The sequence below is a fragment of the Accipiter gentilis genome, unplaced genomic scaffold (genome assembly GCF_929443795.1).
Source record: "Accipiter gentilis unplaced genomic scaffold, bAccGen1.1, whole genome shotgun sequence".
In the NCBI taxonomy this organism is placed as follows: domain Eukaryota; kingdom Metazoa; phylum Chordata; class Aves; order Accipitriformes; family Accipitridae; genus Astur; species Astur gentilis.
This window is the reverse complement of record NW_026060847.1, coordinates 540503-560904: the sequence shown is the minus strand read 5'-3', so window position 1 is coordinate 560904 and position 20402 is coordinate 540503. Positions and strand designations below refer to the sequence as shown.

At 50.4% G+C, this 20402-nt stretch overlaps 1 protein-coding gene across 1 annotated transcript; it reads left to right on the top strand.

Annotated features, from left to right (window-relative positions):
* The first annotated feature begins 12471 nt into the window (after positions 1–12471).
* Positions 12472–19778, top strand: LOC126036934 (olfactory receptor 14A16-like). The gene is made up of 3 exons (XM_049797167.1): positions 12472–13437; positions 15312–15451; positions 19628–19778. The coding sequence occupies exons 1-3, from the start codon at positions 12472–12474 to the stop codon at positions 19776–19778; spliced, it is 1257 nt and encodes a 418-aa protein (XP_049653124.1).
* The last annotated feature ends 624 nt before the right edge of the window (positions 19779–20402 follow it).

Genomic DNA, 20402 nt, shown 5'->3' with positions numbered 1-20402 from the left:
CCAAAAAGCCGGTCGAAGACACCGCCCAAGACTCATTTTGGAGTTTTAGAAAGCAGGCATTCTTTATTGCAGCGCTGGATGCATGGTGGATAGTTCTACCCAGCTCGCATCCCACAGCTTTAGCACTAACAGGTTATATAGAATAACTAATTGCACATTAATCAGATTAGTATACATATACATAAAAGTAATTGCAACTGATTATCTTAGTACTGCCTATATCCGATCACGTGCCATGAAGGATCCCTTTTAGTCGAAGGGCTGCTTTTGCGACCACCGACCCATTTGAAGTTCTTTCTGGCTGTCCTTGAAGTCTTTATTCTTGTCCTTGTTCTTTGATCTTGAAGCATAACGCAGCTTCAAACACATGTGGTCAGTCTCAACACCGTTCTCATCTAGTGTCCAGGAACATCTAGTCCTAAGAGCAACGAACTGCAAAACTTAGGAGTAACTACCTCTACCAGTTAATTGCTTGGCTATACTATTGTCTATTGTTTCAATCATAGTATTAGTATAATATTTCTAATAATTATTTACCAAATCTCCCTTTTACAGTCACCTAGCAGCAAACCAGTTTCCACGGCTGGTGCAAAACACGAAAACCATCAAAATATTTAGACATACCATACAGAATGTATGGAAATATGCTATCATGAGCACCATCCCCCATGCAGCACAGTTTGGTGTCGGGGCAGGAGAGGATCATGAGCAGGCAGCCCGGACCCCTGGGTCCTCTGCCCTCCTCTGGGAGGGGTGGCAGTTCCCTGCCTCATGGTCTCAGCTGTCCTGGGTTCACAGGAGGTTTCAGAGCCTCATGCTGGACCCAAGTGCCTTCCTGAACCCCCAGCTCACAGCCTTCCCTGGGGCACCCCCCATCACAGGCCAGGAGGGCAGGTCATTGTGAGAGACTGTCATCTCGAGGCATCTGTCTCAAAGATTGTTTGCTGTGAGAAACTGAACTGTGAACTATTTATCTTGAAACATTTGTCTCTGGGATGGCTTGTTTAAGCAGGACACTCCTCTGGCCCATAAGGACAATAACCAGGCCACTGAGGCATCCAGGGGAGGAGGCAGGCTGGAGCTGGTGAAGCATGCAGGAATGTGGAGACTACCATTGCAATGGAAGCTGTAGTCTTTGAGAAAATATACTGGTTTCTCATGTCGATCATCCAAAGATCATGTGATAGATGAAACCTGCAGTGTGCTAACAGTACATATGTGCATGCATTAGACTATGCCCTTTAAAAAAAATGTGGAGACAGGCCATGGCGTGCACCCATAACTGAAGAATTTTTGACTGAGGACCAACGGGACGCTGCTTGATCCATGGTGGTTGTCCTGGGTTCAGCTGGGATAGAGTTAATTTTTACAGGAACCTGGGAGGTGGGGGCATAGCCGGGGCAGCTGACCTGAACTAGCCAAGGAGCTATTCCATACCATGTGACATCCTGCCCAGTATATAAATGGGGAGCGGGCCGGGGGGTCCTCTCTGTTTTTTCGGTGGGGGAAGTGGCGGAGCGTCGGGTCCCGGGTGGTGAGCAGTTGCACTGTGCATCACTCTTTTTGTATACCTTTTTTCATTAGTGCCGTTGTTGTTGTTGTAATCTCTTTTGTGTTTGTCCCAGTAAACTGCCTTTATCTCAACCCTCGAGGTTCCAGTTTCTTTTCCTTTTCTCTCCTCCGTCTCCTCCCCATCCCACCGGAGGGGGGCGGAGGAGTGAGCGAGCGGCTGCGTGGTCCTTTGTTACCGGCCGGGCTGAAACCACGACAGTCCTTTTTGGCGCCCAACGTGGGGCAGAAGGGTTGAGATAACGACAGATCTGGCCAGAGCGTGTTGAAACAAATTTGCCAAACGCATTTCTTAGATATATAGATGTTAGTCACAATGTTGTTTCATTTGTTTACATGGTGGCGTTTTGTAAGCTCTTATATGCTCTATGTATTGCCTGTAGTTGCGTATCTCATCTCTGGGAGAGTGATTGGGATTATCATTTTGCTGTACTGGGCAATGTCGACTTATGAAATGATTACATCACTGGTCATGAGGTTAAGCTGGTATCTGTATGAGGCAGTGATATCATTTCCATACTTTGGGCGCCTTCTGTCGGATTTTATTGGTAATTACACCCAATCCATGGGGAAATTAGGGGGGGATACCTCCCCCCGTCCGTTCACCTCCCTCTTCTCCTTCCGACTAATTACAACAGCTTTTGAGAATTTTGAATATCCTTGGGATGCGCAAGCCAGTGTGCTGTTAGTGCTATGCCTCCTGAATATGTTTCAGGTCTTGTTTAGGGCTACAAAAACGCTCTTTAAGAGTACCACTCAGAGATCTCCCCCAAAGCTGGAGACTCATGGGTGGCACGGCATGTGGGAGCATATGGGCAAGTATCTAGAGAACTTCTCACCGCCAGTGACTTGGAAGTTCACTCCCGAACAACTACAGAACCCTTATGAAGTGACAGAATATTTGAAAGAAAAATGCTGTGGCTATTCCAAAGACATACAACTCGCTGCACTGTGCTGGGCTCTGGCCAATATCTACCAAACACTGCTTGATATTATGCAGCACCCTCGGGGGGAAAAGGGGGAAAAGATGGAAAACAGGACAACATGTACCGTGGCTACCCAAACCCTGACAACAGACACCGTGGCTGCCCCTACCCCGACAACAAGCACCGTGGCTGCCCCTACCACGACAACAGGTACCATGACTACCCCTACCCCGGTGACAGACACTGCAGCTGAACCAGAGAACCAGCCTGTGCCAGTATCAGTCGCCCCTGTACAGAAAAAGAAACACACAAAGAAATCAGTTCGCTTAGCGAGAGATGAAGATGAACCAGGGTCATCGCGAGAACAGGAGGTAGAGGCAGAACCTGAAATAATTACCCGATCTCTATCCATGAGTGAGTTGCGTGACATGCGAAAAGATTTTAGCCGCCACCCAGGTGAGCACATTGTTACCTGGCTGCTCCGATGCTGGGATAGCGGGGCTAGTAGTGTGGAATTAGAGGGTAAGGAAGCCAAGCAGCTGGGATCTCTGTCTAGGGAAGGGGGCATCGACAAGGCGATTGGGAGAAAAACACAAGTCCTCAGCCTCTGGAGGCGACTTTTGTTAGGTGTAAAGGAAAGATACCCCTTCAGGGATGAAGTTACATGTCACCAAGGCAAGTGGACCACCATGGAGAGAGGTATTCAGTACCTGAGAGAATTAGCCGTGCTGGAGGTGATTTACAATGATCCAGAAAATGCGCAGTCACCCACAGATCCAGATGAAGTCCAATGCACACAACCCATGTGGCGGAAGTTTCTACGAAGTGCACCACCAACCTATGCCAACTCATTGGCAGTAATGTCCTGGAGAGAAGGCTATGGAGAAACGGTGGATGAATTGGCTGTCCAACTCCGGCAATACGAAGGGAGTCTCTCTTCCTCCCTACGGGCCTGTGTCTCAGCTGTGGAGGAGTTGTCCCGAGAGTTCCAGCAATTCAAAGTGGATCTGTCCTCCTCCTCACCTGTACAGGCCCGCATCGCAGTTATTGGGAGTAAGCGTTCCTCTGCCCAAGAGAGAGGAGAGAGAAAGTACACTCGACGGGCTAACCTGTGGTTTTACCTGCGTGACCATGGAGAGGACATGAGGAAGTGGGATGGAAAACCCACTTCAGTCTTGGATGCACGGGTACAGGAGTTGCGAGAAAAAGCAACCAGAAAAGAGAATTCTTGGAAAACTGCTGCTCCAGTTTCCCGTGAGCAGTCCCCCAGACGCAGTAGATGGGCTGATCTCATTTCTGATCCCCTTGAAGGGACTTCCGATTTACGTGTGCAGAAAGTGAGTAACGGATGTTCTAACCAGGATTAGAGGGGCCCTGCCTCCAGCCAGGTGGAGGAGAGGGACAACCGAGTCTACTGGACAGTGTGGATTCGATGGCCTGGCACATCAGACCCACAGGAATATAAGGCTCTAGTGGACACTGGTGCACAATGTACCCTAATGCCATCTAGTTATAAAGGGGCAGAACCCATCTGTATCTCTGGTGTGACAGGGGGATCCCAAGAGCTAACCGTATTGGAAGCTGAAATGAGTCTAACCGGGAATGAGTGGCATAAACACCCCATTGCGACTGGCCCAGAGGCCCCGTGCATCCTTGGTATAGATTATCTCAGGAGGGGGTATTTCAAGGACCCAAAAGGGTACCGTTGGGCCTTTGGTATAGCTGCATTGGAGACGGAGGAGATTGAACAGCTGTCTACCCTGCCGGGTCTCTCCCAAGACCCTTCGGTTGTGGGGTTGCTGAAGGTTGAAGAACAACAGGTGCCAATTGCTACCACGACAGTGCACCGGCGACAATATCGCACCAACCGAGACTCCCTGATCCCAATCCATAAGCTGATTTGCCAACTGGAGAGCCAAGGAGTGATCAGCAAGACTCACTCACCCTTTAATAGTCCCATATGGCCCGTGCAGAAATCCAATGGGGAATGGCGACTAACAGTAGATTATCGTGGGCTGAATGAAGTCACGCCACCGCTAAGCGCTGCTGTGCCAGATATGTTAGAGCTTCAATATGAACTGGAATCAAAGGCAGCTAAGTGGTATGCCACAATTGACATTGCTAATGCATTTTTCTCCATTCCCTTGGCAGCGGAGTGCAGGCCTCAGTTTGCTTTCACTTGGAGGGGCGTCCAGTACACCTGGAATCGACTGCCCCAGGGGTGGAAACACAGCCCCACCATTTGTCATGGACTGATCCAGGCTGCACTAGAAAAAGGTGAAGCTCCAGAGCACTTGCAATATATTGATGACATCATCGTATGGGGCAACACGGCAGAAGAAGTTTTTGAGAAAGGGAAGAAAATAATCCAAATCCTTTTGAAGGCTGGTTTTGCCATAAAAGAAAGTAAGGTCAAGGGACCTGCGCAGGAGATCCAGTTCTTAGGAGTAAAATGGCAAGATGGGCGTCGTCAGATCCCTGTGGACGTCATCAACAAAATAGCAGCTATGTCCTCACCGACTAATAAAAAGGAAACACAGGCTTTCTTAGGTGTTGTGGGTTTTTGGAGAATGCATATTCCAAATTACAGTCAAATTGTAAGCCCTCTCTACCAAGTTACTCGGAAGAAGAACGATTTTAAATGGGGGCCTGAGCAACGACAAGCCTTTGAACAGATTAAGCAGGAGATTGTTCACGCAGTAGCTCTTGGGCCAGTCCGGACAGGACAAGATATTAAAAATATGCTCTACACTGCAGCTGGGGAGAATGGCCCTACCTGGAGCCTTTGGCAGAAAGCACCTGGGGAGACCCGTGGCCGACCTCTGGGGTTTTGGAGTCGGGGATATCGAGGATCCGAGGCTCGCTATACTCCAACTGAAAAAGAGATCTTGGCAGCATATGAAGGAGTTCGAGCCGCCTCAGAAGTGGTTGGTACTGAAACACAGCTCTTCTTAGCACCTCGACTGCCAGTGCTGGGCTGGATGTTCAAAGGGAAAGTTTCCTCTACGCATCACGCGACTGACGCCACGTGGAGTAAGTGGATCGCACTGATCACACAGCGAGCTCGCATAGGAAACCCCGGTCGCCCAGGAATGTTAGAAGTGATTACGGACTGGCCAGAAGGCAAAGATTTTGGAATGTCGCCAGAGAAAGAGGTGACACGGGCCGAAGAAGCCCCGCTGTATAATAAACTGCCAGAAAATGAGAGGCAATATGCCCTGTTCACTGATGGGTCCTGTCGCATTGTGGGAAAACATCGAAGGTGGAAGGCTGCTGTATGGAGTCCTACACGACTAGTCACAGAAACTGCTGAAGGAGAAGGTGAATCGAGTCAGTTTGCAGAGGTGAAAGCCATCCAGCTAGCGTTAGACATTGCTGAAAGAGAAAAGTGGCCAGTGCTCTATCTCTATACTGACTCGTGGATGGTGGCAAATGCCCTATGGGGGTGGCTACAGCAATGGAAGAAGGGCAACTGGCAGCGCAGAGGTAAACCCATCTGGGCTGCCGCACTGTGGCAAGATATCGCTGTTCGGATAGAGAAGCTAGTGGTAAAAGTACGTCACGTAGATGCTCATGTACCCAAGAGTCGAGCCACTGAAGAACATCAAAACAACGAGCAGGCAGATCAGGCCGCCAAGATTGAAGTGTCTCAGGTGGACCTGGACTGGCAACGTAGAGGTGAGCTATTTATGGCTCAGTGGGCCCACGATACCTCAGGCCATCAGGGAAGAGATGCAACATATAGATGGGCTCGAGATCGAGGGGTGGACTTGACCATGGACACTATCGCACAGGTCATCCATGAATGTGAAACATGTGCTGCAATTAAGCAAGCCAAGCGGCAAAAACCCCTGTCGCATGGAGGACGATGGCTGAAATATAAACAGTGGGAGGCCTGGCAGATTGACTATATCACACTCCCACGAACACGCCAAGGCAAGTGCCATGTGCTTACAATGGTGGAAGCAACCACTGGGTGGCTGGAAACATACCCTGTGTCCCACGCCACTGCCCAGAACACTATCCTGGGCCTTGAAGAGAAAATTTTATGGCAACACGGCACCCCAGAAAGAATCGAGTCGGACAACGGGACTCACTTCCGAAACAACCTCGTAGACACCTGGGCCAAAGAACATGGCATTGAGTGGGTGTATCACATCCCTTATCACGCACCAGCCTCCGGAAAAATTGAACGGTACAATGGACTGCTGAAAACTACATTGAGAGCGATGGGGGGTGGAACTTTCAAGCATTGGGATACACATTTAACAAAAGCCACCTGGTTAGTTAATACTAGAGGATCCGCCAATCGGGCTGGCCCCGCCCAACCAAGAGATCCACATACTGTAGAAGGGGATAAAGTCCCTGTAGTGCGCATGAGGAGTATGTTAGGAAAGACAGTCTGGGTTAGTCCTCCCTCAAGCAGAAGCAAACCCATTCAAGGGGTTGTTTTTGCTCAAGGACCTGGGTACACCTGGTGGGTGATGCAGAAGGATGGGGAGGTTCGATGTGTACCTCAGGGAGATTTGATTTTGGGAGAGAATAGCCAGTGAATTGGGCTGTATGATATTTAACTGCTAAATAACCTGCCAATGCATGTCATTGTATCTATAGTGTCTATATACCATATCAAGGGTATTATTGTGAGAATTATCCAAATGACTACAGGATGGACTTTTGAAACTGAGCCAAGTACAACAGCGATAGAACTTGAACTGGCACCCACCAATTTCCTCAAGATCAACATCTTCGACCTGCAGACCAGGGGCATGAGTTGCACCAAATGTACTAGCCACAAGTTCCAGAGGCAGCGTACAACAACCCAACATCTCACACCATCTCTCTCTTATCCTGAAGAACTGTTACAACAGATAGAGCCCCAAAATTGATGGACACATTAGAGGGATAGCCCATAGGCTAAAGGAACACCGTGTGTGTGTGTGCGAGGTCGGGGGGTGGAGTCCATATACTTATATATAAGACAAGGAAAGTTGTAGTGGTTGATTGGAAAAAAAAAAAAATAAAAAAAAAGTAAGATCTGGGCATGATGTAGATGGTATAGAATAAGGGGTGGATAATGTCCTGGGTTCAGCTGGGATAGAGTTAATTTTTACAGGAACCTGGGAGGTGGGGGCATAGCCGGGGCAGCTGACCTGAACTAGCCAAGGAGCTATTCCATACCATGTGACATCCTGCCCAGTATATAAATGGGGAGCGGGCCGGGGGGTCCTCTCTGTTTTTTCGGTGGGGGAAGTGGCGGAGCGTCGGGTCCCGGGTGGTGAGCAGTTGCACTGTGCATCACTCTTTTTGTATACCTTTTTTCATTAGTGCCGTTGTTGTTGTTGTAATCTCTTTTGTGTTTGTCCCAGTAAACTGCCTTTATCTCAACCCTCGAGGTTCCAGTTTCTTTTCCTTTTCTCTCCTCCGTCTCCTCCCCATCCCACCGGAGGGGGGCGGAGGAGTGAGCGAGCGGCTGCGTGGTCCTTTGTTACCGGCCGGGCTGAAACCACGACAGTGGTGACTATTCTTGCAACTCTATCCCGACTGCTTGTTTGATTTCTGCCTTTTTCTTCCATTCTATCTTATTGCTCCTATTTTCTACTTTTGCCACTTTTGATAATAAAAGCTGTTTTGGGTATATGGCATTTGACCTCGTTTGTGTCTTAATCTCGCTCTTGGGATCATATTGAAACTTTCCCCGACATTGGATCAGGGCAGTCATGGGCTCCAGGTGCTCAATGGACCTCCCCTCCACCTTGCATAGCCGAGCTGTGCAGGACTTTGTGTTCATGATGTCCTGGGGGCTGTTCATGGCTGTGGTTTCGTCTCTCCAGGCACGCACTGGAGTACCACTGACTTTTACATTAGGAATTTTTCCCTCTATGCCACTGCACATGATGGTCTTAAGGGTCTTTTCCAAACCTCAATGATTCCTTGATTCTCTGATTCTATGATTTCCTGTCTTCAGCAGGGTCAGCTGCAGGGGAATATTTCTCAGGGGTCTGGGGGGACCTGAGAGTCCCCAGGGCAGCAGAATGCAAGCGGGGCTGACAGGCAGCACCATCCTGTGGTTTGTCCCTGGGCTGTGAGGTTGGGTCAGGAGCTTTCAACTGGGAAACCAATAGAAAAAGGGGAATCCAGGAACCAAAATTTATCAAGGCACAGGCCTGGCAGAGCAACCATGGAGACAACAGCAAGAAACAAACTTCACTGCTCACAGTAGTTGATGGGCCATTGAGAAACCACCGGCACCACTTCCAGGAGAATCAGCCTAGACTCTGCAAGACTGTGAACCAGGGGAATGCTGGACTGGGAGGGATGCGGGAATCCATAGAGATGTGCAAACCCGTGAAAGACATGCAGGGGAAGGTGGAGCAGGGAGAAATAAAGATAGGGGTTGGCAGAAAAGGGTATCAAAGGGGCCAGTCCCATGTCAAATAACCGTCGATATCAATATGTGTTGGGGGGTGAAGGGATTGAGAGCAGCCATGCAAAGAAAGACATGGAGGTACTGGTGGGTGAAAAGCTGGGCATTAGCCAGCAATGTGCCCTCACAGCCCAGAAAGCCAACCATATTCTTGGCTGCATCAAAAGAAGCGTGACCAGCAGGTTGAGGGAGGTGATTCTGCCTCTCTGCTCTGCTCTCGTGAGACCCCACTTGGAGTACTGTGTCCAGCTCTGGGGTCCTCAGCACAGGAAAGACATGGACATGTTGGAGTGAGTCCAGAGGAGGGACACAAAAATGATCAGAGGGCTGGAACACCTTTCCTGTGACAACAGGCTGAGAGACTTGGGGTTGTTCAGCCCCCAGAGAAGAGAAGGCTCCAGGGAAACCTTATTGCGGCCTTTCAGTAATTCAGGGGGGTTATAAGCAAGATGGGGACAGACTTTTTACTAGGACCTGTTGCGATAGGGTAAGGGGTAATGCTTATAAACTAAAGGAGGGTAGATTCAGACTAGATATAAGGAAGAGCTTTTTTATGATGAGGGCGGTAGAACGCTGGAACAGGTTGCCCAGAGAGGTGGTAGATGCCCCATCCCTGGAAACCTTCAAGGTCAGGTTGGACAAAGTTCTGAGCAACCTGTTGAGGTTGAAGATGTCCCTGCTCATGGCAGAGCATTTGGACTAGATGACCTTCAAAGGACCCTTCCAACACAAACTATTCAAAGATTCTATGATTCTATAATTCGATGGTAAAATGGGCCAGTCAGCGCACTTGTTTGGCTGAGCCCTGTGCCTGATCACTTCAGTCTGTCCTGTCTTCTTCTACCTTCTTATTCAATATTTTCTTTAATATCTCTGAGTATTCTCACTCTGTCATGTGTGTGTGTGCATATGCGATGCAAGGACTAGGGACACTTGTCCGCAGGCAGCCACTCAGAGCTAATTGTGGGGACAGAGCTGCCCTGGCAAGAGGAGGGATGTTTGTCCCTGCAGCATCTCTGATAAGCCATTTATTGTTTACCACTCAACAAATCTGAGTTTTCACACCACTTGGATTTCATTGTGTGAGCCTGCTTAACACATACCCAACTCTTTTTCTAATAAAAGAAGTGCCATAGGACATAAGTCTCTCAGTAGCTGAGGGAGAGAACATCAGTGATTGCCTCAGCCTGTTTTCCAGCAGATCCCCCTGGAGCCCCAGGGACACCTGGAGGGAGCCCAGAGGGGGCAGAGAAAGGGCTGCCTTGGGCTGCTCCTCTGCTGCTGAGCTGGGCTGGGCTCCTGGGCTGGAGGGAGCTCATAGCAAGCAGGCAGCACTGCCGAGAGACAGCTCTGCCCAGGAGCAGCTCCTCTGCAAAGTGCAGCAGGGCTGAGGGCACTGCCTGCAGGCTAAGAGGCCAGAGAAGTCAGGAAGAGGGAGGTTAAAGGCAGTCAGCAGTTGGAGGACAAAGGAGGGCTTTGTTGCAGGACACATCTTCACAGGGTAGTTCTCTGACTGCAGGGCAATGCACAAGAGTATCCTGACGGGATCTTCAAAAGCTCGCACAATCCACAGCTTGTGAGTTCTGTAAGTAAAACTCACAGTTTCTCTACAGTAGAGAAGGATGTGCTCCAGAGCAGGAATTCCCTGCTGTACCGTCAGAAGGACAGGGCATGACAGCTATTTTTTTGTGGGGACGGCTGCAGGAGTGTGAAGACATTTGTGCAGGGCACACACGCCCCCCCCCGCCCCGAGCTGTGCTTTAGAGCGGGGTCCCTCTGCTGCAGGGGGCTGCGTACCAGGGCACAGTGATCAGTAGGTCTGCTAGGAGCCTGTTAAAGTGCCTTGAGCCACTGTCCTGCCTAGGGACAGCACCCCCTTTGCTGGACCCATCAGGGTTGTTCTGAGCTGCCCTTTTGCACCTGCAAACAGGAGCATGCACCCAGCCAGTGCTCTGCAAACAGGCAGGTTTCTGTAGGTCCAAGATGGGTGTGCAAAGGTTGGGATGGGGTCTGTGAGTGCTGACAGGGAAAAGAAATGGGATAGGAAAACATCTCCCAGGAAAAAATCTCCAGGCAACAGGAATATGATCAGGGTATGAGAGGAAACAAAACGCAGAAATGTTGTGGGAGGGAGAATTCAGAAATCTCTGTATGATCCCCTCCAGCGCAGACCCCTTCCTCTGAGCAAGCCCCCTTGTCTCCTCTCCCTCCCAGCAAAGTCTCTGCCCTTCAGAGCTGGGGGGTCCAAGGCATGAACCATCTCCTCAGCAGCCAGAGCGCCAGCAGAGCCGTGGGTGCAGCTCTCCAGCCACGTGCCCATTTCCCTCTACAGAGCTCAGGGCTGAGAGCATCTGCCTGGCACTGTTGGTGTCTGTGAGGAGGTCTGAACAGCTGAGTAAGCAGAACTTTCCTGAGTGCCCAGCTGCCTCCCTGCTTGCCTCTCTCAGCCAGACCCTCACTGTATTTTCCCATGTTTCTCGAGTTGTCTGTGGGTTTTTTAGTGTTATTTCATTCTTGCTGTCAGGCTCTGTGGGAATGGGAGTTTCAGCTGCAGGGTCACACTCTGACCTTGTGGGTCCTCCTATGCAGGTGTGTCCATGGAAATGAGGTGTCCCAGCTTTCTCCTGTGGGGCTGTGGGCAATGCAGTCCGTGGGGCTGGGAAATGAGCTGGTTTTCCCTGGATTACATGTAATCATTAGGACATTAACTATCTCTTTGGGCTGGCTTTCCAAGCTGTGAGTTGTCCTTAAGCATGGAAATCATTCACATAAGCATGTTTCTGTTATCTGAAAGACCACAGAGAGAAGTGTGGAGATGCTATGACTGAGGAAATGCTGTTGGGTTGGTGAAATGAGCCGTGTGTGTCCTTGGGTAGAAAGAGGGCGCTGAGACCTTGAGAAAGGGTGAGGCATTTAGTGGTCTGCAGTGGGTCCCTCTGCTCTCAGCAGCATCTGGTGGCTTTTACTGGTACCATGGGAGTGTGATCACACTCCATCTGAGAAAACTGCAAGCATGGGGCAGCTGGGAACAAGCCCAACCAGTTCTATTCACTCCTCACTAAGCCACAGTGAATCCCTTTCCCTCTCACATCTCAGCTCATGATTTCTGATTTCAGAGAATACTCACAGGGCAGTATGGGAGAAGTAGGTTAAAAAAAAGCAAGGCCCCTAAAACTTCTTTCTGCCACCAACATTCTTTAACACTGGGAGTGCAGATGCTGACAAGCCCTCCTGTGTTAGGAGTGATTTTATCTGACATATTCTGAATATCAAGCCCAGCCCCCCTGCCACATTCCCATCTAATCACTGCAGTGGGGCTGGGTCAACTGCTCAAGAGGCAATGGGCAGAGGCCCTGCTCCAGCACACAGAGACACAGATAATGAAGCGGAAGACCAGAGGCAGAATGAAAGTTCCTCCTGAGGAAGGAAAAAGGGTGTGTGTCAGGGGGAGGGTGTAGGAGACATAAATTTGGTTTACTCTGAGATGTTTCTAGTAACTTGTCACTACCTTTTCCTCCTTGGACAGTCCCCTGTGTCCAGAGGAAGCAGATGTCCAACGGCAGCTCCATCACTGAGTTCCTCCTCCTGGCATTTTCAGACACACGGGAGCTGCAGCTCTTGCACTTCTGGCTCCTCCTGGGCATCTACCTGGTGGCCCTCCTGGGAAACGGCCTCATCATCACCACCGTACCCTGTGACCACCACCTCCACACCCCCATGTACTTCTTCCTCCTCAATCTCTCCCTCCTCGACCTGGGTGCCATTTCCACCACTGTCCCCAAAGCCATGGCCAACTCCCTCCGGGACACCAGGGCCATCTCCTACCCAGGATGTGCTGCCCAGGTCTTTCTGTTAATCTTTTTGATCTCAGCAGAATTGTATCTCCTCACTGTCATGGCCTATGACTGCTACGCTGCCATCTGCAAACCCCTGCACTACGGGACTCTCCTGGGCAGCAGAGCTTGTGTCCACATGGCAGCAGTTGCCTGGGGCAGTGGGTTCCTCTATGCTGTGCCGCACACTGCCAATACATTTTTACTATCCCTTTGCCAAGGCAATGCTGTGGACCAGTTCTTCTGTGAAATCCCCGAGATCCTCAAGCTCGCCTGCTCAGATGCCTACCTCAGGGAAGTTGGGGTACTTGCAGTTAGTGCCTTTTTTGCTTTTGGATGTTTTGTTTTCATTGTGCTGTCCTATGTGCAGATCTTCAGGGTTGTGCTGAGGATCCCCTCTGAGCAGGGACGGCACAAAGCCTTTTCCATGTGCCTTCCTCACTTGGTCGTGGTCTCCCTGTCTATCAGCACTGCTATATTTGCCTACCTGAAGCCCCCCTCCATCTCATCCACATATCTGGACCTTGTGCTGGCAGTTCTGTACTCAGTGGTTCCTCCAGCTCTGAACCCCCTCATCTACAGCATGAGGAATCAGGACCTCAGGGATGGCATTAGGAAACTGATTACACGGGTCCTCTTTTGCACCGAGAAACATCCCATCTCTCCACAAATGACTGCCAGGGTATTCCACACCAGTCCTGATTTTTTTTGTTGTTCTCTTTATTATTATTATTGTCAATTTTCATTTATTCAATGAGAAATTAATTTCTATCAGAAATGAATTTTTATCATTCTTCATTTATAATGTTCCTACAGTACCGTTAGGATTCCTTTTGCTTCTACAGAGGTATGAACCCCCTCTCTCTTACCTGGGGCCTCTATAAAGGTGTCTAATGCCTTTTGAGATCTGAACACATTACAACATCTGTGTAATAAAATGAGATCTCTTCTGTGCTGCGCATGAACACTGGACTTGTCTTCCAATGCTGGAGTCAGGAGTAGACATGTAAACGGCTGTTGCTCAGGGTTCTGCATGACTGCAGGAGCAAAAGCCTCTCAGTCACCTTGTGACTAGGTAGAGATGAAGGATTGGATTTAGGGCTCACCCGTCACTGTCTAGTGACAGTGGAGGCCATGGCTGGTCACTGAGTGACATACCCAAGGCTGTCATATGGCAAACGGGGCAGACAACGTCATTCTCAAGGGGAAACTGGAGCTGCCTGGAGATCCCCCAGGCTCTCCAGGGACAGAGTGTGCCCAAGGTGGGCAGTGAATGTGAGAGAGCACCCAAGGTGGAGTCACCGAAGGTAAAGTGCCAAATTGGTTTATCCACAGGGAAACAAGGGCTCTGCAATCCCAGAGGATGCAGCATGGACCCCACAGCAGGGGTGAAGGAGTCTGGAGAGTGATTAGTGTCACCCCCATTCAGTGGAGGCCCAGTCATCTCTAGTATTGACGCAGAGGAAGGCTTTGGGTCACTCAGAATTGCTCTGTCAGGGCTTGCAGGCACTTGTACATGTCTCGGACCACCCTGGCACTGCAAATGCAGCAGGCCACACAGAAGTGTGAGTAACCAACTGCCATCCTCCATCCCTACTGGTTAGAGAAGGATCTCAGACCAGGTACTTGCATGCAGGAGCCTCTTTTGTGCACATCTGCACTGCAGCAAGAGGGTGGGTCTGTGGGGTGCATGGGGGAGCTGAATACCCATCCCCTCCAAGGGTTTCTAACCAGAGGCTGGATATCTGCGCTGGCTCGGCAGAGTCACTGCCCTACAGAAGGGAAAATGGACCTCTTGCTGTCACTGCCTAGGGACAGAAATGGGGGTTAACAGAGGGGGAAATCTCCATCTCTTTTAGACACCTGCTCTCGGTGAAATCATGCTCTTGGAATTAGCTGTCCTCCATTCTTTGGAGAGGGAATTCAAGGACACAGTGAGAAAAATGGTTTCAGAGCCATTTTTCATCTAGAATGCCTTGACCAGCCCTATGCCGTCGTGGTACCCATGGTGCCTAAGGGCACGCCTGCAATGTGCTTGGTTTTTCTTGTTGCTGTCTCCGTCATACTTGCGATCCTACAGAAATGTTTGGATTCATCCCAGCTCCACTAATGGTGAAACCTGCTGTGTGTGACCTAGAAGCATTCTGTAAATGCTTACAATATTATCGCAGCTGGCTCCCTAATGCTATGTCTTTAAAAAGTGTCATCTCACCACCACAGTCAGCTAAATTGCTGACTTACATTACTGCTGCCTCAATGTCCTGCTGTTGTATGGGAGAATGTGCTGACTCACGGTGATGCTACCTCAATGTCCTGCTGTGGTATGGGAGAATGTGAGGAACTGTGCTGAGTTGCTGACTCATGATGCTGCTGCCTCAATGTCCTGCTGTTGTATGGGAGAGTACGCACAAAGACGTCCCCGAAGAAACCACCACACCCGTACCTGCCAAGCTGTGCTTGCCCCATAGGGTAATGAGTTCTGTGGAAATGGGTGGACTTTTCCAAAAAATTGTGGGGACTGGGACAATAAGAGAACTGCGTACTCCCCTCTCACAGATGGAAGACCTGAACCTGGAAAACATCGGAGGGACTATGACACCTGGCTATGAAGGAGTGACACCTGACTGGCAGCAGAGGAACCCAACCCTCCATCACCGGCACCAGAACCGACTCAGCGGGACGTTGCTGGCTTCATGGTGGTGGTAACTACTCTTGCTACCTCTCTTCCATTCTCTTGCTTAGGTCTGCCTCGTTTTCTCCTTCCTCCCTCTGTTCTATCGCAATTATTGGTTATTGTAGGAAATAAAATTTGTAAGGTTGTACAGCATCTGACCTCGTTTGTGTCTTAATCTCACTCTCGGGATCATTTAACAAACCTCCCTGATATTGGATCGGGAGAGCATGGTCATAAAATCGGAAAACACTAGATCCAAAAGGTAATGGAGGGCTCTGCAATCCCAGGAGAGGCAGCAGGGACCCAGCAGGCACAGGGAGGGAGGCTGGAGAGTGATTCATGCACCCTCAGGAAAAAAAAAGTGGCCTGGATCTAGTGTAGCACCCAAACACCTCTCGTGCTTCTGGATGAAATAAGAAAGAGAAATCCATTTCTGCACATGCCAGTTAAGGGCTGGCTGCTCTATGGCTGGAGCAGCAGGAGCTGCTGGAGGGGTCGCAGGATCCCCAGGACCAAGGCTTTCAACGCTGTCCTGGGGAGCGGGGCTGGCAGTGGGAATGGGGGGAAGGCAAAGGCTGTCTTGGTGAGGACTTTCCTGGATACAAGGGAGTCATTGGCCTCCATTTCCTCATGCCATTGCTGGCCTGCAGTTTGGGGCTGACAGGAGGGCTGACATGCTCTCCTCCCTGATGCCCCTGCTCCCCATCTTCCTGGCACTGCTGTTCCCTTCAGAGGAGCTCAGGCTTTGGTAGGAGATCCCAGAGCTCTGCAGCTCCCTGTGGTGGGTACCAGGGAGAGCTGGGAATGGGGCTGAGCTTGTCCGAAAAATGGAGATGACCATTGAGCTCCTCAATATGACTGGGCAGTGTGGGCTAACAGCATTGTACTCCTGGTGCAGAGCCAGCACTTGCTGGAGAGAAACCAAGTGTGGAAGGTGCAGAAGAAAAGCTCGGTCTGATCCCTTGCCCCCTGGACACAAGGAGAAGCTGCTGCGGGACACTTGTCACAGGGCAGCCCCTCACATCACTCATCTCCAGTGCTGGCTGCTCAGCCCAGCTTTGGGGTGGTACATGGCCAGCTCCATCCTCCCACACGTCTCCATATCCTGAGTAAGGAAAAAAGGCCAGCCCAGCATGGCTTGTCTTCTGGACCAGACCCCAAGAGTTCCCAGAAGATGGCTGTCTTCTATGCCCATGTGAGACGCAGCTGGGGTCAGCAGGGCCTGGGTGCTCAGCTCCCCCAGTTTCTGCTAGGAGGCTTGGGAAACTGGGAAGCCTCAGGCAGAGGAAAAAGGTGCTGAGTACCTCAGGTCTGTACATGCCCTTGGCGACAAGGTCCCCTGCCCCACTGAGCAGCAGGTACACATTTTCCTTAGCTCCTCTCATAGCTTTTGCTGTGGATGTACTTAGAGAAGCTGTTCTGCTTATCCAGCCTTTGCTGGTTCCAGCTCCAGCTGAGCTCTAACTAGAGTTGCCCTGACTCCACCCCTGCATGCACAGACAGTCTCTGCATTCCCCCTGGGCAGCCCGACCCTCTTTCACTTGCCTGTGCACATCCACCCAGCAGCCTGTCCTCTCTCAGCAGCTGTGGATGAAGCCCCACAGATTTGAATGGGCCAGGTTCTCTCCTCGATCCTTGTGCACTATTGGGATTTCCTCTCCTCCTTTCCAAATTAAGAAGAATTTAACTGTATTTTGTAAGAGGAGAGAGTCAGACATGAAACTGAGAAGAAAGCTACCTTGTCCAAAAAGCTGGAGCTTCCAGGAGGCTTCCAGTTTGAAGGAAATTTTTCAGGAATGGCCACCGGCTCAGTCATGAGGCACAGTTATTGTCTGCTGTACTGAGCGAGATTTGCTGGAGCTCCTTTCAGGTGCAGGGGGCTGGAGACAAGGAGCTTTTCCCTTCTCCCATGTCCTCCAGTCAGTTCACGGTGGTGCATGGAGGGAGTACAAGAGACTGACACAAGAAAAGTTCACACCAGAGGCAAGGGAAAGTGTTTTCCTCATGAGGACAGTCAAGCACAGGAAGTGGCTGCCCAGAGAAATTATACTATTTCCATTCTTGGAGGTTTGCAAGTCGTAACTTAGATCCAGTGCTGAGCAACCAGCTCTTACTCCAGAGTTGACCCTGCTGAGCTGGAGACCTCCTGAAGTCCTTTCCAACCTGAGTGTGCTGGTTTTGGCTGGGACAGAGTTAAATTTCTTCACAGTAGCTTGTATGGGGCTGCGTTTTCGATTTGTGCTGAAAACGGGGTTGGTAACACACTTATGATGTCGTCACTGCTGAGCAGTGGTTGCACAGCATTAAGGCTTTTTCTGCTTCTCACACTGCTCTGCCAGCAAGTAGGTTGCGGGTGCAGAAGAAGTTGGGAGGGGACACAGCTGGGACAGCTGACCCCAACTGACCAAAGGGATATTCCATAGCATGTGATGTCATGCTCAGAAAGAAAACTGGGGAGGTAGAGGTCGGAAGCAGCTGCCATTGCTTGGGGATTGGCTGGGCATTGATTGGTTGGTGGTGAGCAATTGTCTTCTTTTGCATCACTTGTTTTTCTTGGGTTTTATTTTCCTCTTGCTTTGAGGTTTTTTTTGGTTGGTTTTTCTTTTTTTTTTTTTTTTTTTCCCCTAGCAATTTCATCACTAAGCTTGCCAAGTAGAGACAACATTATGGAGAGAGGGCAGAGGAAAAGTCCAGGATGTTGGTGGGTTGTTCCTTGTGAAGCCCTGTCAGCTGTAGCAATGTGAGAGTCCGTCAGGACAACGGGCATCGTGAAGCCATCAAGTCAACCAGAGCATAGGGGAGGGCAGCGGAGATTCAGGTAATGGTGACAAGATTGGGACCTCAGCTCTGTTAGGGGGGAGCAAGGGACAACTGCTCCGGAAGGCAGAGCTAGCTGGGAAGTGAGGGGTATCCCCAGGTGAGCAGGGAGGGGGCCTCACCAGCCTGAGCTCCCACCAAGGGAGCAGGGCAGGCCAGGGGGCTGGCAGCTGGAGGCAGTTCAGAGTCCAGGTCATCTGGCAAGGTTCTGATGATGGAGCAGGTCCACGGTCAAGCCAGGAAGTTGATGCACAGATTGGGGTCAGGATGAGGTCTGGTAAGGGTTACCTGAGGGATCAAGCTCAGCCCAGACATGTCTCCTCTGCAGCAGGACCTCAAGCAGAGGAGCATATCGCCTGCATCTCTCCCCCATTGTGCACCTTCCCCTCTGCCGGAGAAAGGGGCTGAAAGAGACTGCCCTGTGGTGCTGCTGTGGAAGGTGGTGTGCACAGCTGGGTAAGGTGAAGGGTCTCCTGGGTGCCCATCTGTCTGTCCCTCGGCAGGAGGATGACACTATTGCTCCTTGTTTTCCCCATCTGTGCCTGCTGCTCCTGTTCTAGCTCCCAGGCTCTTTGGGATGGGGCGTTCAGTTGCATTTCAGACACTTGACCCTGTTGGTCCTGGCATGGAAGTGTCTGCAAGGAGGTGCCCAAGCCCCCTTCTAACCTGTGGGGCTCCAGGATGTAGTCCATGGGGCCTATGTCTATAGCCTACATCATATGGCTATGACTCTCACATCTTCTTTAAACCAACACTGTGTTATTGTGTTGTTGTGGGACTCCTGCCAGGCTGTAGTTTGCCCTCCAGAAAGGCACAGCTCTCCCTTTGTGATATCTGTGATACCATCGTGGTATCAGAGAGTCCTTGGTTTGGTCATCTGAGTCAGGATACTTATGCATCACACCTTCTTTGTCACTTTCTCCACGTCTGGGCTAAGAAAGGCAGAGGAGTTAGGAGATCTGCACTTTGAAACTGCACTCCTCCTTTTTTAGCACAGTACACTTTCTTTTCTGGCAGGTAACTCACAAGTGTGACTGCCATTTAGCTGACAGTCATTACACCTCCATGGGTCAATACTTTCACTGAGAGCAACGGAAAGGTTTTCTACCCCTGCAGAGAAAGACTTTCCAGGGTGATGGGGGCATCTCATAAGTAATTACAGGTAGAACTAGGCCCCTCTGCCACAGTCCATGTTGTAGAGAACAGCGTGTGAGGAGCTGCCTCTGTGGATGCACATGTGCATCAAAGCGGGTCACCTCCATTCCCCATGGAGTGACTGCAGAAATGGTACAGACAATACACTGGTGTGAGGACAGGGTCTGTCTCATTGGGATGAAGACCCCTGGAATGGGGTGGGTAACCCCTGACTTATCATGCCTAGTTATCTCCTGAAGCTGGAGTGGGACCTGGTGGGGATCAGCACGGCAGTTATAGACACAGGTTTAGGCCCACATGTGCAACAACATCCAGCTGCTGGAAATGGGGAGTGTGCTGAAGACCAATCGATATCAGTGGGCCAAAGAGAAGGATGACAGAAATTCAAGGCTTGCCTAAGGGAGATGATACTGCCACTGTCTACGGCTAGCTTATGGGATGGTGCAGAGGAGGATGAGTCAGAGTCTTCCCACGTGGGCACAGTGGAAGGATGAGAAGCCATGGGAAAAAGTTGGGCCATGGGAAATACAGACTAGGCTTAAGAGAAAAGAATCTGCACTATAAGATCTGGCCGGCACTGGGAACGTGCACCCAGAAAGACTGTGGGATGTCCACAATGGAGATAGTCAAGCCTCAACTAGACATAGTGCCATGGGGGTTTTTGGATCGTAATGGATGACTACTTAATACGGGTAGAAAAAGAAGGCTGGGCAACAGCACCCAAGGTGCCCAGCATTCGAAGGGATCACTCTCATGCCTGCCTTCACTGACAATGGAGCCCCAGGTACTTTACCCTGCAGGGAATGAAAAATGCGTGGGTCTAGGTATTGCAGAGTCTGCTGGAAGACACTCCTGTGTCCCAGATACATTGGGATTAGTACCCGTTTGACTATTCAAAAGAGAGCATTTCATTCACTTTGACTCTTTTTTCCCCCCTCTGTGAATCACGGGAGCTCGTGACTTCAATGTGTGACTTGCTGTGTGCAAAGAGCGGATATGGA

Coding starts and splice junctions, on each gene's coding strand:
- LOC126036934 (XM_049797167.1), top strand. CDS start 12,472: ATGTCCAACGGCAGCTCCATCACTGAGTTCCTCCTCCTGGCATTTTCA. Junction 13,438..15,311: donor CTCCACAAATGACTGCCAGG/GTATTCCACACC, acceptor CCCCTCTCACAG/ATGGAAGACCTGAACCTGGA. Junction 15,452..19,627: donor GGGACGTTGCTGGCTTCATG/GTGGTGGTAACT, acceptor TATCATGCCTAG/TTATCTCCTGAAGCTGGAGT.